At 39.8% G+C, this 17,568-nt stretch overlaps 1 protein-coding gene across 1 annotated transcript in view; it reads right to left on the bottom strand.

The window, feature by feature from the left end:
• Positions 1-17,568, bottom strand: part of SND1 (staphylococcal nuclease and tudor domain containing 1) — a 420,936-nt gene that overhangs the window by 379,591 nt on the left and 23,777 nt on the right. The window contains exons 2-3 of the mRNA XM_041727934.1: positions 10,461-10,610; positions 3,992-4,112 (exon numbers count right to left, since the gene is read on the bottom strand). Coding sequence (XP_041583868.1) covers positions 3,992-4,112; positions 10,461-10,610 — 271 coding nt within the window. The remainder of the gene's footprint in view (positions 1-3,991; positions 4,113-10,460; positions 10,611-17,568) is intronic.

The raw sequence follows: 17,568 nt of genomic DNA, 5'->3' as shown, positions 1-17,568 counted from the left end.
ATAGAACCACTTTCACCCTTAGCTCTTCAAGAATGATGTTGCCAGGGAATTGGACAAGGCAGCAATATAGTGTTGGGTTTTTCAGAAAATCTCTTCTCCGAAAATGTTTAGTCTTGAAGACCCAAGGTCTATAAATCTTCTTCTTTAAGACTTTGTTTCTAATTTTCTTGTGTATCTCCCAGGTCAAAGGCAATCTTGGGAACTACGGAGACTGAAAGAAAGTAAGACACACAGCAGCCCAAGAGAGTATAAAGAACACTGACCTAAAGAGCAGAGGCCTGGAGCGGAATACAAATTCCACCACTTAATAGCTTATACAAGGTCTTTCAGTATCTTAATTCATTCACCTATTAAACGGGAAGTGTGCCTGCCACATGAGTTCTTGCAAAAATTAAACTACCATATCTGTAAATCTAGCACAGTGCCCAGCACACAGCAGAAATTAAAAGCAAACAAACAAACAAAAAAAAATAGTACCCACACCTGTACAATCAAACGGATTCATTTAGGATTGTCTATCACATTTTACACAGACAGTCCAATTCCTCTCAGGATGCCCTATCCTCTGCTCCAAGAGGACACCAAGACAAACTACACCGTAGTCAAAGACTTTCTCCTGCTCTCAGAGACACAGGGGCAGAGGTGGTGTCTAGATTTCTAATCTATCATATAGCAGCAGGCAAGAAATATGAAGTTAAACTTAAAACCCAACCTGATTAGGTTCTACTTGAGCACTTGAAACATTAATTGCATTTCCATGCTATTGAAAAAGCTTTCAGATTCTGTATGCTCTTAAATCTCCTCTTGTCAGACAAAGCAATAAAGGAAGACATCTGTAAAGGAACTGTGGCATAAAAATCTTTAATATGGCAGAGAACAAGATCCTAGATAAACTGAAACAGAGGAATCTAGCTAATAGGTAATGTCAGCAAAGAATAAAATTCTGTAAGATTTATATTTAATACAGTATATATTGACTTCTGTAAGCAGTAACAATATACGCATCACCCTCAAGCCCAGCCTAAATGCCTTGCCATTAGCATCGCCCAAATTGCTACAGAAGCAAATTATAAGCTTCTTTTCCTACCAAGGAAAGTTAAGATGAATATTTATACAATGAATTCTCAGGTTCATAATGGATCACAAGGACCTTTCCACTGAAGTTACTGTTGAGGCCAGACACAGACACACACAGCTATCTAACATTAGCAAATATCACACTGGTTGTTTCAAAGCAACAGGAACCTCAAAGAGTAAAAAGTCAAAAAGAAGGGTTTAACAAATAAATGAAAAGTTGAGCAGTAAGGTGGCAAGAGGTCAGAGAGTAGAAACAACGAAGCCCAGGTACAAACAAGATGGGTAGGTCTTAAAACTAGCCAATCAAATGCATGCCAAATAGCTTTCACTGTCTTGGCATAGGGCACTCTGAAATGGCCACTGGCTGGCCCACTTCTAGAAAGTGAGTTCTCATTACTCTTTCTAAAGGGAGAAAAATATATTTCCCTGGGCTGAACTCCAGCAACAAAATGTGGTGGATAGAATACTGAAATGGGGAATTTGTAGGCCAAGGATCTTATTCTTGCTTAGTACTTATCAAATTACAAAATTGATTAAGTCACAAATGGGATGGTATTCTGAGCAACAGAATGACTATTTTCTCCAGAAGTCAGAAGATTAATCTTTTTTTTTTTTTTAAGTTCTAGGTCAACCACAAATTCTCAAATTCTACCATTCTTCCCCATCAGAAAAAGAAGTGAGTAGCCATGAAATAGGATAAACATATAGAGACTGATTATCTAAGCCACTCTACCCTTTCATTAGAATTGGTATGGAGATTACCTTAAACGAGCTAGTGAAAATATTAAACTTTGAGTCATTTAAACCTTTAAAACTAAAAAATGTAGATAATTCCAAACATTCTTTCAGTATATATTTATTGAGCACTTTCTATATACCAGGTTTCAGTACATATTCTTTCAGTATATATTTATTGGTCACTTGCTATATACTTGGTTTTATCCTAAACACTAGTCCATTACCATGCTACATTATATTCAGTTTATAATTTGGGTCAATTTAAAAAATGAACTTTCGGGGATCCCTGGGTGGCGCAGCGGTTTGGCGCCTGCCTTTGGCCCAGGGCGCGATCCTGGAGACCCGGGATCGAATCCCACATCAGGCTCCCGGTGCATGGAGCCTGCTTCTTCCTCCGCCTGTGTCTCTGCCTCTCTCTCTCTCTCTGTGACTGACTATCATAAATAAAATAAAATAAAATAAAATATTTAAAAAAAAAAAAAAAAGAAAAGAAAAAAATGAACTTTCTAAAAACAAAGAATTTTAAATGTCAACTTCTCTTAAATACTTAGACCATTTTATTTGAAGACTAAGTTTACCTAGGGTGAACTACCAACTGGGTGGCTCAGTTGGTTGGGCGTCTGTCTGCCTTTGACTTGGGTCACAATGCCCGGGTCCTGATATCCAGCCCCAAGTCACTTAGCAGGGAATCTGCTTCTTCCTCTCCCTCTGCTTTCCCCACCCCCAGACCGCCCCCTCTGTGCTTACTCTCTCTCTCTCATCAATGGATAAAATCTTTAAAAAAATAACTCTCAGAGGTGGTCACTTTACAGAGGTAACTGTGCCTGACATTTTGTGTCAGTTTCAGTGAAGTCTCTGGCAGGGTAACAGAAGACTGACCAGCTGTTATGGAATTGCAATTTTTTAAAGTGATAAAATCCTTGAGCGACTGCATTTTGAAAACCACACACTTCTAGTCTTCCTAACCAGCAGCCATCTAACAATAATGCTTAAGTGTTTTATTTCCTACCAAATTATTTGAATTTTGGGTAAAAGGCAAATTTGTTTCTCTTTCTGAAAAGATTCTATGTATTTCTATAATTTCCCATTCAATCAAAAAGCAGATGGTCATCTGTCTGGAAGGCTAACAAGAGTGTTAGTCTACTGGGTAAATCAAACAAGATATCTCAGGGTCGTCCCTAACTCACTTTCCTAAGACCTCTACAGTTAAAATCAGAATCTTAAGAGGATGTTGTTAGCTGCTTGCTTACATGCAGGTATTTACTGACTATCCAAGTCAAAAGATTATCTAAAGCAGCTCAGTTGAAAGGTTATTTTATCAGAGTCGGAATTTAATCAAAGATTTTTTTAAAAATACCTCCCAAAATGGCTGCTTTATGGAGGACACCCTACCAATCCTTTCAATGTTCTATTTCTGTTCAAACTCCATTCCACAATCTTATTTTCCTCTCTCTCTACCAAATCCAAAACAATCAGAACACCTAAGACCCCATGAGCCATCTGGCCCAACTAAACAATAGGCATATGTGCATGTACACATAGAATTACTGAGTACATAGTCTGTGCCGATAGCCAAGTACTTTACTATTACTATACTATTTATTTCAACTCTCTCAATAGCTTACAAATGAAAAGACTAGGACTCACAAAGGCTAAGAGTTAAATAAGGGTACATGGCAACAGAAGTCAGAATTCTAACCCACCTCTACACAACTCCAAAGCCTGTGTTCTTTCTATTCCATTGCAAAACATGTAGTTTGCAAAAACCCACAAGCCCTAAACAACTTTTCCTTTCCTAAAAAGCCCCAGGAGAAGTAAAGCCACAAGACAGATAAAGGAAATAGCAGATGCCATAGGAATTCAGTTAGCACTAGGACCTAGAAGCACAGAGCCACTGAGTTCCACAGGGTGATGGTCTAAATACAAGAATGCTATGGGTGTACTACGCACACATAAACCAGGCCAGGAAAACAGGCACAGGAGTAAACAAGGAGCAGGAATCAGGGGTCTATGCACCATCAGCTCTGGTACTCAAAGGACTTCCTATTACTCTATTAAAACTGTCCTAGAACTACCTCCACCAGAACTCACAATGGCCTTCCATCAGATAAAATCTGATCTTTGGAGAAACTTTAGACTCAGAGAGAAGTCGGTCCTTTTCTCCTTGCTAACTCACCTTTTCCAAGGTAGATCATGCCATACTCTCGCCCCTGGGGAGTCTTGTTTTCTATCGTGAAACAGACTTCCTTCCCAATCAGCTTCTTCCGAAGGAACTCTCGGGCAGGAAATGCCCAGGCCTGAAAGACAAAACAGATGCGTCACGTGAGAACTGTCTAGTTCCGACCACAATCAGCATTCAAGGAACTTCATTCCTTTAATACCCTGGCCCTACGCTAAGCCCTGAGGGGAATATAAAAATGAAATGCACACAACATAGATTACATTCTTAGGAGGCTCATAAAAAACAAAGGATCTCACAGTTGGTTTAACTAGCACAGGCCCTAAAAACAGGTCTCATAGTTGCTCAGATACTGGCTGTAGTACTTTCTCCTCTATCACTTCCTATTCAGACTATAGTTTACTTCATGAATTATAATTACCAATAATTTTATAGCACTTGCCATAAGCCAGCCACTATTCTAAATGCCTTAAATTTATCAATCCACTCCTGAATGGGAAGTCCAGTCTCCAGGAACTCACCTGGTCAAAGGGAAAACATTAGTAACTACCACCTCCATTTGTTTGCCTCTTTCCAGTTTACAAAAATGCTTTCACTGATTAGTAAACTGGCCTGAAACCAGTTCAAGGCATCATCAGAGCAAAGGCAAGGTTCTAGTGCTCTTATTTCAGAGTCTCCTGCTCATGGAAGAGCCTTGTTTCTATCATTTCCCTCACCTTTTATTTTATTTTATTTTTTTTGTTAAGAACTGGAGAAAAAAAAAAAAAAAGAACTGGAGAATTGAGAAGGACAAGAACTATTCTCCCCAAAACATCCTTTCCTGCTCTTGTCTGAAGCTGTACCAGTGCTACCCAAGTCCCAGAATCTTAGGAAGACACCAGTAACAGGCCCTGGTAAGGAGTCATCCTGAGAATAGTTCTCCCCTCTCATCCACCTAAGGCCCTGACACAAGGGGTCAATCTCCATGTGATCTCCAGATGCCCGCCCCATCATTTTTAGGATAGTACAAGGGAGAGGTCTCCTCTGAAGCCATCCCTGTCAGTCAGCGGCCGCCTGTACTGGAACTTATAATTCAGATGCAGCTCAGTGCCCCCAAGTTCCCTCAGAACAGAAATGAAGAAGGAGGAGGTAAGAGTTCAAGGAATATAGGATATATAGGAGTTCCTGTGCAGAAAACATCCGAAGTATGAAAGGGAAGCATGTATATGATATGCATACGTTGTCTATTACAATCACCCAGAGCCACAGAGCTCGGGCTACACATAAGTAAAGGCAAACAGTACATCACTGGTCTAGAAAGGAAGCCTCTACTAATCTTTTCAGACCATTAAGATTATTCCATGGGGTTATCCAACAAGCTTTTCTAAAAGGAAGACCTCTGTATAACTTCTCAGAAAGCAGAAGCCAATCAAAAGATGGCAGTCCACCAACCCGCTGGACTGGTATTCACAAAACTAGTACTGTTATATAACAGTAGTTATAGTTGGTAATGCTTCTAGGAAGAACTGATCCTGTGTACGTTTTCTGAAAGAAACAAAAACAAGCTTATCCTCACTCATCTAATGCTCTTTCCTCAAAGCACCCAAGAGCAAAAGAGCAAAGTCACTCAATGGTCATAGAAAGTTCACCATATTTTTGTGTCCCATTTCCACCCTCCTGCTCCACTCCCTAAAAATGCCACCAAAAAAAGTCTTATAATTGAAAAATAAACCCAATTATCAACCACATCACAAAGACCATACTGAACAAACTAACACAGCCTCTTCCATTTTTATTACCTTAGTAATCCACTTAACTCTAAAAACATCCTCAGCTACAGATCTAAGGTTAGGATCCAGTTCTGAGTATCACACTAATACCTAAAATTCAGTAACACACTGTTTTCCTAAATACTTGGAAAAGCTCTGACAAAACAAAAAGGACTTTGGTAAAATTCATTTATCAAGGGTCAGTTCACAAGGAACTATTTAGTACCTAGCACCTGTGGGGAAACCTGCAATTTCTACCAACTACACAGAAATACTAAAAGCAAAAAAAAAAAAGAAAAGAAAGAAAGAAAGAAAGAAAGAAAGAAAGAAAGAAAGAAAGAAAGAAAGAAAGAAAGAAAGAAATACTAAAAGCTTTTAAGACTTGCTGAAGGGGCACCCTTCTCTTAGGACCTCATACCTCATATTTTACAGCTGGTAAGTCACTGGGCAATAAGAGAAAGCCACACTGGAGATCTTGGAAAGGACAGATACATGCCTAATCCTTTAAGAAAAAATAATTTCTATAACCTTGCTTTTTTTAAACCAGCCTTCTCCAATTGTGTTTCATCCAGGTTGGGCAAATTCACAAACTGCACAAGATTTTAGCTATGAAGACAGGCAACTAAGAGACCCACAGAAGCAAATGACCACACATCACTCCTCACTAGGGCAAGAGAGCACTCCAGGACAAATCTTTGTGCAACCAGCAGACAGCTTATCTGCTGGGGAAGGCTATCCCAACACAGTCTCCCAGAACAACTCTAAGAATTAAGTATAAGGAAAGATGTCCAAAGCATTTATCAAATAAGATCCAGAATGGCTTCATAGGGAGGATAGCTGTGATCTGGTTCATGATGTCCCAAAGCTCAATTTAAGAAGCAAATGGCTGTTAAGTAGCCAAGTCTCAAAATTACTTCTTCCCTTTAGAATTCTCAACAGCAAGCAACGGAGCAGCTGGCACTCTGCACCGACTCAAGCAAGGTCTAAGGTCTACTACAATGAAATAAGGCTTTTTAATTCCAATCTTTTTTTGAACTAGGTAGACTCCTCCACTACTAAACAGTGTATGTAAATCCTTAAAGCTACCTACTTTTGTCCATGGCTCAGGGCTCAATACTTCCTGTCCCATCTTCTAATCACCTCACTCACTGTACTCCGTATGTATGGAACCATTTCCTCTCTGCCCTACCACCCTAATTCTCAAAAGCTTCACTAATCGTAGACTGTAACACTCATTTCTGTATTTCTCATGAAACCAACATACAGCTTCACACATAATAGGAACTCAGTAAATCTATGGGAAATAAATGTGTAATTCCCACAGTGCCCATCAGTGCAGTATCTAAGCTGCCTAGAGTAGCTAGGCAACGCTGGGGATTAGCCTGGAACAGGGCAGTGACGGCTGGGGACATACAGTGGAGTTGCTTTTACTGCCACAGAACTTAGGAGAGATCTGAGCTTCTTTGAAAGAAAGTATCATGAGTGAAGGCAGAGAATAATCAACCAAATGATATGCAGGACAGTGATAAAATGAGAAGCAAATGAGGAATACCATCCTTGACTCTATCCGTTAAAAAAAGGGAAGGAAGGAAGGAAGGAAGGAAGGAAGGAAGGAAGGAAGGAAGGAAGGAAGGAAGGAAAGAAAAGAAAGGAAAAGAAAGGAAAAGAAAGGAAAAGAAAAGAAAAGAAAAGAAAAAAGAAAAGAAAAGAAAAAAGAAAAGAAAAGAAAAGAAAAGAAAAGAAAAGAAAAGAAAAGAAAAAAGAAAAAAGAAAAAGAAAAAGAAAACATGCTCCAAGACAAAGGAAAGCCAGAAAGAAAGGGTAAGGCCACATTCCACAATCTACTGATCCCCAGAAAGGAGATGCTCAGGTTTTTTACCCTCATTATTCATATTTATTCACTGTATATCTGTTTCATGTCAGGCACTGCCTAAGCCCAAGAATAGAGACAAGAGATAAGGTCCCACCCGCTCAAAGAGCTTACAATGCAGTAGAGAAAGACCTAAACATGGAATGAATGTGGGAATAATACGGCTACGGAATAAATGAAATTTTGTTTCAAAAAGATCTGGGAGCATATGGAGAAAGGATTAGAGGGGAAGAGAATGAAGGCAGAAGGTCCATAATTTCAACATTCCTAGCACATCATCAGAGTGGAACAAAGAACAGTAGGAGGAATAATGAAGTTTCAAGGATAGAGAGGAGGTATCTTAAAGGAGGCAGACTCTCTAAGTCTTAATAAAGGTCTGGATGTCACAGGGGAAGGGTAGAGCAGGGAAATCAGGTTTCTGATTTGGGTTATCAGTTGGCATCACCAGTCACTTGAGCCAAAGCAGTTTCAAAAGTGTGGTACGGGGAGAAAACCAGATCACAGCACAGAAAAGAGAGACTGGATTATCAGGGCAGAGAAGTAGTGAGTGTGGCTAAGCAAGGGTGAAATCTGTAGCTATCAAATACTACATGTCTCCAAGACCTCTGAAGTTACCAGAAGAAACATAGTGAGATGGAGTTGCTCTGGAAGAGAGAGAAAAAACAACAACAAAAAAAAACGGCACACTGTACAAACACATGGAACTATAATGAGGGCTAGGATCAGATCACGTAGTATTCTCTCAGCTAGGGTAGTTCCTGTATGACTTTACTGTACTGTTACATAGGATACAGTTAAAATATTTCAGAACAAGTTCCAACTGGCTTTGTGTTTCTCTGCCCTAGATTTCTATCCATGAATCAGGAAATTAAAACCCAGCCCCCTCCCCTTCTTTCTTAGAGGCTACATTGCTTCTTTCTTCTGGGGCAATGAACTTGATCAGCCCTAGCCAGCCAGGGTCGACTCTTCTCTCACAAGCACTCAAGCTGTTCTACAACACACAACTGAAACAAAAAGAACTATTACAAATGTTGGTCAAGAAAAGCACTCAGCATCCAAAATCTGAAAAATACTGCAAGAGAGTTAATCTTTAGAGTCTGGTCTAACAGTACTAGGAGTATTCAGAGTAACAGAAATTACCAAACAGCAGTAGAGATTAAAGGTAACATTTATCAAGTACTTTATAGACATGTGCTAAGCACTTCACATGATCATTTCATCCTCACTAAACAACCCCAGTGTCTACATTATCACTATTCCCAACACTTGTGGTCACTGATGGAGGACCAATGAAAAATAATTTCTTTGGCCTACTTTGTCATCATCCCATGGATTGCTGCTGACATAATTATGGGAGACTTTTCTCCATTTTCTGGAATATTGCTTCATTATTATAATTCAAACAAAATGCCCCTTCATTATAGATTTTTTAAAACTACAGTTTTCCTTAAATAGAACATCCCCATGAGCTGTGTTTCCTTCCTCACTTCCATGTCAGGTAATAGCAGAGGAAAGTGGAGGTACCAAACTTGCCCAATATCATCAAGTTGGGGAAAAGACAAATAATTAGAATCCAGAAATTTCACTTTTTTCCTTAAAGATTCTATTTATTTATTCATGAGAGACACAGAGAGAGAGAGAGGCAGAGACACAGGCAGAGGGAGAAGCAGGCTCCACGCAGGGAGCCCGACCCGGGACTAGATCCCAGGTCCCCAGGATCACACCCCGGGACGAAGGTGGTGCTAAACTGCTGGGCCACCAGGGCTGCCCCAGAAATTTCACTTTTGATGACAGCCAAAAGCACTACTTGCAAAGAGACAAGAACTGGGTTTCAAACTAGGAGAGCCAAGAAGACTAAACCATGCCAAATTTGGACTCACAGTTGTTGCTAGGAGAGTTCAAGGCAGACCAATAAGACAACAAGGTGGGCAGGCGTTAGAGGCAGGGGAACAACAGCACAATGGAGGGGATGCTGGGACACAAGGTCAGAAGTCTCTCAAAGTACCATAACACAATGGTTCTTGACTACTAGGCCACAAGGTGCCTTGAGAAACCAATTAAAAACTCCCTCCCTTGGGGCGCCTGGGTGGCTCAGCTGGGTATGTGTCTACCTATGGCTCAGGTCATGATCCCAACTCCCCCCACCCCCGCATTGGACTCTCTGCTCAGTAGGGAGCCTGCCTCTCCCTCTCCCTGCCACTCTGCCTATTTGTGCTCTCTTTCAAAACTCTTTAAAAAAAAAACAAAAACCTCCCTCCATTAACAATACATGTTTACACAAATCCTTGCAAACAATTTCAGGGGGTTCACAGATGGCTTTAGGGGTGCATGGATCCAAAATTGAGAATCTGTAATAAAGCACAGGCATGCAGTATGTGACTACTTATGAAAGGAAGAGTCCCTGTTTGGACAAGTGATAAATCTCTCTGGAAGGAGACACAAGATACTAACAACATCAGATGTTTCACTCTCTATCCTTCTGACATGAAGAATTAAAACATAAATTAATAAATAAAAGAACTCTGCCATAATCAATGGCAACCTCAAATGACTGAGATGAAATAGTTCAACCTATGCCAAGAGAAGGAGTGAAAACATGGACAAACCTGAAAAGGCTCCTAGCTTATGGGAAAGGGTAGAAGAAAAAAGCCTGAGGCTGGGATTACTGCTAATGGTGGCAAATGTGTAAACCTACAAAAGCCATGTTGGGTTATGTCCAGAGTCATCATTCCTGTGACACAAAAATGCTCAAAGTATACACAGAAAGAAAGTACAAACTTGCATCAAACTAGGAGACTCGGCTATAACCTGGGTCCACAGCTTCAGGGAAGCCTCTGGAAGCACCTACCTCATCAGGGGTATCCTTTGCATCAGGTTGTGTTGCAGCCGCCCGGCGGGCAAGATTTCCGGCTCGAATGTTGCTAAGGTTGATCTGCCTCTCCGGAGGAGGCCCACCACGAGGCTGCCCTCTGACAATGATGGCACAGCCTGAGAGGACCTACGGAGGGGGAGAAAAAGAAAATTAGTTGTCTGGAGGTTAAGATCACTATAATATAAGTTGTTCACTTACTGTATCCCCAACATCTGAAACAGTATTTGGCCCCTTGGAGGCATTCATATATTCGTGGAGTGACTAAACGAATGGATTGGTTTTTTTTTTTTTTTTTTCGAATGGATTGTTTTTAATTGCATAAGAGAAATACCTACAGAAACATTGAGCCAGCTTCTGAAATGACAGACCCAGAAACAGAAGTAGGAATTAAGCAAACAATGGAAAAGTCATAAAATAAATAGACTGTTTGGGATAAAGAGGCCTGTGAGACATGGAGATGAATGACCTTTGTAATTTCATCCCAGCAAGCACCACTACCCATGTTCTTTTCAATTATTAAGAAGTTAATGTCTTCCCATCCACACATCCCATTTTAGGATGGAAGCAAGCAATGGAAGGCCTTAGAAAAAAGGGAAGCTGAAGGAAGAAGCCCCTACAATCCATCGGCAAGGAGCGGAGTATGCCTAATGCTACACTTCCGTTGCAGACAGCACTCAGTCTAGACTAAGGGAGACATACAAAGTGATCTAGAAAATCCATGCTCTCCAGGAATAAAACAGAAAAATCAAAGAGGCATCTTACAGCTCCCAAGAATAGTAACACTTTTTATCTTTCTAATCAAAGGCACCAGGCATAGAACCCCCTTGCAAAAAAGCTCTGAAGCTCACTGGAATTTAACTTAAAATATGTGCAGGAGGGATCCCTGGGTGGCGCAGCGGTTTGGCGCCTGCCTTTGGCCCAGGGCGCGATCCTGGAGACCCAGGATCGAATCCCATGTCAGGCTCCCGGTGCATGGAGCCTGCTTCTCCCTCTGCCTGTGTCTCTGCCTCTCTCTCTGTGTGTGACTATCATAAATAAATAAAAAATTAAAAAAAGAAAAAAAAAATATGTGCAGGAGAGAAGAAGGGAGGATTTCAAGTGGGAGAAGAGAAGAAAAGCCATACAGAAAAAAAAAAAAGACAAACGTCACCCAAGCTATTCAAGTTGTCTTTGCTCAGCAAGGCACAATTTAATGAACAGATGGGCTCGAGCACTGGCTTCACTAGCTCTGAAAGACTCCCAATCTCACACTTCAAAACAAATAGCTGCTGAAAAATTAGTGGATAGAAGGTTGGAGAGTTCTGCCAATATAGAGCTCTATGGTAGACAATACCATGGAGTTCTCTGTAAAAGAAGGATGCTTGGAAAGGAAGGAACCCCTGTATACAGTTGCTTAACTGATATTTCTCCCTCATCTCTTTAATTAATGCTTTAAATTGTGAAATATTAATATAAACACAGAAGCACATTTAAACACACACATACACATTAAAAAATAAGCAAACAACTGAGTAAACAGCACCCAAGTAAAGGACTAGGAACACTGCTGGAACCTAGGCTCCCCTCTGTGCCCCAGTTTACTTATAGCCCCTTTCCCTGTCACCATTATGAAAACCCTTCCCTTGCTTTCCTGTACAGTTTTACCATCTATGTATACATCTCTACACAACATGGTTTCATTTTTCCTATTTCTGAACTCCATATAAATCAAGTCTACTGTATGTGCCCTTTTGTCACTTGCTTCATCTGCCTTTTGTTTTTCTTGGCGAAACTCACCCATGCTAATGTAAAACATCTTTATTCACTTTCATGGCTGTATATTTCATTGTATGAACAATTTATTCATCCATTCTACTACCTTTTTGCAGAAGCTGTTCAACAAACATACTTATTCCAATTAAAAAAAAAAAAACAGTGCTCTGATTAATGTCTCAGTATCAATACCTTAAGCACACAAACCTTGGTCTAAATGGCTCTCCTCTGGCTACACCAGGATAACATATAATAAAAGACGGTCTTTCTTATCTAGTTACAAGTCATGCTCTTCATTTACATCCTTTCTGATCAAGTGTTACCAGCAATTAAACTCTATAGCTTCCAACCAGCCTTTGTAACCACCTCTCCTGAGAACCCATGCCCTAGGCCATCATCCCTAGGAACGGACATTCTAAAAAGACAAGCTCTCCAAGTGAAGCCAGGAAAGAACAGGTATACTAGAGCACAGGATGCCTGGTGCTCCCAAAATGAGAAGCGCCAAAGGAAGTAAAGGAAAACAGCTTGGATGGGATTCGTTTATAGTCAAGTCTTCACAAGCAGCAGAAGCAAGAATAGCACATTGTAGAATACCTGTGCTTGAAATCATTCACACACAATTTCTGAATGGGGCTGAGGAGAGCCAAGCTACATACAGCATATAAACCAGAACATCTGTCCCCAGTGCCTGCTCTTCAGTTGTAGTCAACCTTTCACCGAAAGTAATAAGGCACTCTCAGGAGACCCAGTACTTTTCAGTGAGCCCAACTGGAAAAAGCTAAGGTCCATTTAGAAGAAAACCCATCTTAGCTAATCAAGGTAAACACAGATGAATGAGCACTGATCTAGGCTAGAAAAAAAAAATCTTATTTCTCAAGTCTGACCCAAAAAAACAACAAAAACAAATAAATAAAAAACACTGAGAAGCTCAAGAACAGAACTGATGAGAAGAATCTCCTTTGTCCCTAAATATCAGAGGTGCTACCTCCAACGCTTCTATCTAGTAAACTAGATCCCTGGGGGGCAATGGGTCTATAAATATTACCCTAGCCCCAAAGAGGGCTGTGGCAAACAATTTGTGTACAGGAATTTTGCAAATTTTCCTATCTCCTCCTCAATCCCTGAATGCTATTCTAAAGACTACTGTGAGAGTATCTTTGCACTATTGTGCCAAATATGCCATTCAGACAAGAGTCAATGCTTGGATTAATTTAATCAGAGAGAGGACTTTAACAGGTTGTTTGACCCCTTTTATACTACTGAGTATATAAATTCAAGTAGCAGGCATCAATACAACCTCCTAAGCGACAAGAATAGATACTCATCATGGCAGGCATTGCCATTCCTATTCCCCCAGGAGGAAAGGACACATGTACATCTTTCCAGTGAAACTTGCTCCCCCTCATCTAGCCATAGCCATGGTGGAGAAGCAGGAAAAGACTGCGTCTGCAGACCATTAAGAAGAGCCCTATTTTGGGACGCCTGAGTTGCTTAGAGGTTAAAGCGTCTGCCTTTGGCTCAGGGCATGATCCCAGGGTCCTGGGATCGAGTCCCATCATCAGGCTCCCTTCATGGAGCCTGCTTCTCCTTCTGCCTCTCTATCTCTCTGTGTCTCTTCCTACTATTTACAGGAATGGAAATAGCATAAAGAAGGTGTAGTGTAGGGATGCCTGGCCTGAGTGGCTCAGCGGTTGAGTGTCTGCCTCCAGCTCAGGAGGTGATCCCGGAGTTCCGGGATCAAGTCCCACATCAGGCTTCCTGAACAGAGCCTGCTTCTCCTCCCTATGCCTGTGTCTCTACCTCTCTCTGTATCTCTCATGAAAAAGTAAATAAAATCTTGGAAAAAAAAAAAAAACAGGTGTAGTGTGTTGAACTATCTCCATTTCACTTTCTAAGGTTTGTTAAACTCCTTCCACCTGTCTTATTTCCCAATAGTCTTTACTAAAGTTCCTCAATTAAAAAAAAAAAATTTTTTTTTTAGAAGGAATGGGGGCAGAGGGGGACAGAGTGAGGGAGAGAGAGAATCCCAAGCAGGTTCCACACCCAGCATGGAGCCCAATGCAGGGCTTGATCTCACAACCCTGAGATCATGACCTGAGCTGAAATCAAGAGTTGGACATTTAACCAACTAAGCCCCCCAGGTGCCCCCCTCAACAAAAAATATTTTAATGGCCTTCTCTTATCCAAGGTTCCTCACCAAATAAACCCAAGGAGAAATAGCTTCTGGTGAAAAAAAAAAAAAATACTTAAAGGGTGTTTAAAAACGAAAAAGACCAAATTATATATTTGATATTTATATATCAAATTTAACTTGTATCTCCTATAGCACACCAAAATAAATCATTTTTCCTCCCTGAAAGACCTGACATCTAAGTAGGTAATTGTTATTGTATTCGCTGATTCATTTATTACATCAATGCAAATTTGAATGCCTACTATGTGCCAGGTATTGTTCTTGGCAAGTGACGTATTCAGGGAATAACACAGATAAAAATACCTACTCTTAAAGAGCTGACATTCTAGTAAGAGGAGACAAACAATAAACATAACAAGTAAATAAAATATATTGTTTATTCAGAATTTAAAGTCAGAAGAAAAACGTTAAGATTGAGAGGAAACTGTCACAGACAATTGTTCTGCCAAAGCTGTACTGATTCATGTTGCAAACTTTCATAGATGCAGTAATTATCCTTAATTGCTAATTTATAGAGCATAGAAAGCAAATCCTATGTAAACAGCTTTACCCAATTATATTAATAAAATGACATACTCTAGAAAAACGATCTTAGCCCTACCTGATACAGCAGGAGGTTTGTGAAAACAGCTGTCACAATGAATCAGTTTGATTGAGGTTATGGATTAGACATTTCTCAGCTCTGCCAATAAAGGTTGCAAAGGGACTGGTTTGATTCAGAAGACCTGGCTTCAGGGCACAAGCTGGACGGTGACAAAGGCTGAAACAAGCCAGCTAAGTAGGAAAATAGGGACTCAAACTATTCAAACCCACTTAAGGCTTAAGGGGAGATTTACCTACAGTGAAACATTTTATAGGCAGCCACTAAAATGTTGCCCAGCAACAGAATACCACATTAAACCTTTACTAGATCCTGATAGATGATTTGGTGCATGTAACTCTTAAACCTCCAGACCATAGATAGAAAACTTATACAAAACTCTAACCGTGCTATATACTTAGGGCAAAGAAAAGTGACAGTATAGAAATCCATTTAGGTAGGGAGCATCTGGGTGGTACACCTGGTTAAATATCCAACTCTTGGTTTCGGCTCAGGTCATGATCTTGGGAGTCATGAGACTGAGCCCCACGTCAGTCTCTACATTCAGCAAGGAGCCTGCTTGGGCTCCTCTCTCCCTTTCCTGTACCTCCCCCCAACATACTCACTCTCATGGCAGTCTCTCTTTTTCTCTCTTTCAAATAAATAAATATTTAGGGGAAAAAAAGAAATCCATTTAGTATGACAATAAAACCAGTATTCTTTTCAGAGTACCAAGAGTAAAAATTATCTTGTCCTGAGAATTGACTCTTATTACTTGAGAACATCTGATTAAGGTCTGCAAGGACAACCAGCTTAACAGATAAGTCTGTTAAGATTCAAGAGATTCAAGAGAAATATCTTAGCAACACCCACCAATATGAAGACCTAATATAAAGAAAAAGGGCACCCACCTAAACACTAATAGATTACCAAAAAGGCCTAAAATAAACCCGTATGTTTATGGCCAAATGATTTTCAAAAAGGATGCCAAGATAATGCAGTTGGGAAAGAATCTTCAATGAAAATGGGCCAAGAAAACAATATCTGTGTGCAAAAGAATGAAATTGGACCTCTACCTCACATCTCATACAAAACTTAGCTCAGAAAATAGCCAATTTAAATATAAGAGTTCAACTACAAAACCTTTAGAAAAAAATACATATATGATAAATCTTCATGACCTTGGATTAGGCAATAGTTTCTAAGATATGATGCCATCTTGCAAAGCACAAGCAACTAAAAACAAGATAAACTGGGCATTAAAATTTAAAACCAGTGACTCAATAGACACACTATTAAAGAAGTGAAAACACAATATTCACAAAACATATCTGACAAAAGTCTAGTATCTAGAAAAAGGAACTACTATAACTCAATTTTTTAAAAATGCAATTAAGGGGGATCCCTGGGTGGCTCAGCTGTGTGGCGCCTGCCTTTGTCCCAGGGTGCGATCCTGGAGTCCCGGGATCGAGTCCCACGTCGGGCTCCCAGCATGGAGCCTGCTTCTCCCTCCTTCTGTGTCTCTGCCTCTCTCTCTCTTTCTCTCTATCATAAATAAATAAATAAATAAATAAATAAACAAACAAACAAACAAACAAACAATAAATAAATAAATCTTTAGAAATAAATAAATAAAGCAATTAAAAATGGGGAAAAGATTTTAATACTTACCCAAAGAAGATATATAAATGATCAATAAGTACATGAAAAAATACTCAACATCATTAGTCATGGGAAAATGCAAACCAAAGCAACAATGACATACCACTTCACAGCCACTAGGGTAGCTATAATCAAGACAGACACCAACAATTGTTCAGAAGGATGTGGAGAAATCAGAACCTACCTACATTGTTGGTTGATAATCACCAACCTAGATTATTGATGATGCAGTCATTCTGGAAAACAGTCTGGGAGTCCCTCAAAATTAAACAAAGCATTATCATTGACCTAGCAATTCCACTCCTAAGTATATACCCAAGAGAATATGACCACACAAAAGCTTGTATACAAATGTTATTCCAACATTGTCCATAAGAGCCAAAAAGAGTGGAAACAACCCAAATGTCCTTCAAGTGATGAATGGATAAATAAAATGTGGTATATCCATAAAATGGATTATTATTCGGAAATAAGAAATGAAGTACCAATACTATAACATGCATGAACCTTGAAAACATTACAATAAGTAAAACAAGCAGGCAGAAAAAGCCACATATTTTTTATTTCATTTAAATAAAATGTCTAGAACAGGCAAATCCATAGACAGAAAGGATTAGTGGGTTCCCAAGGGCTGGAGAGAGGGAAGCTAATAGGTATAGGGTTTATCTTTTCAGTACTGATGAAAATGTTCTAGAATTTGACAGCAGAGAACATTATGTAAATACAGTAAAAGCCACTGAATTGTATACTTTAAAAAGGTGAATTTTATGGTATGTGAATTTATTTCAAAAAAAAAATTTTAACACCCAACATGGAAGTACAAACATGAGGACATTAAGATGTACGCTTCACTACAGAGCATTTCCAGGAAGATCAGATGCTTAGCTGACCAACAC

This window comes from Vulpes lagopus, chromosome 13 (genome assembly GCF_018345385.1).
Source record: "Vulpes lagopus strain Blue_001 chromosome 13, ASM1834538v1, whole genome shotgun sequence".
NCBI classification, from domain to species: Eukaryota; Metazoa; Chordata; class Mammalia; order Carnivora; family Canidae; genus Vulpes; species Vulpes lagopus.
This window is presented reverse-complemented; position numbering and strand designations above follow the sequence as displayed.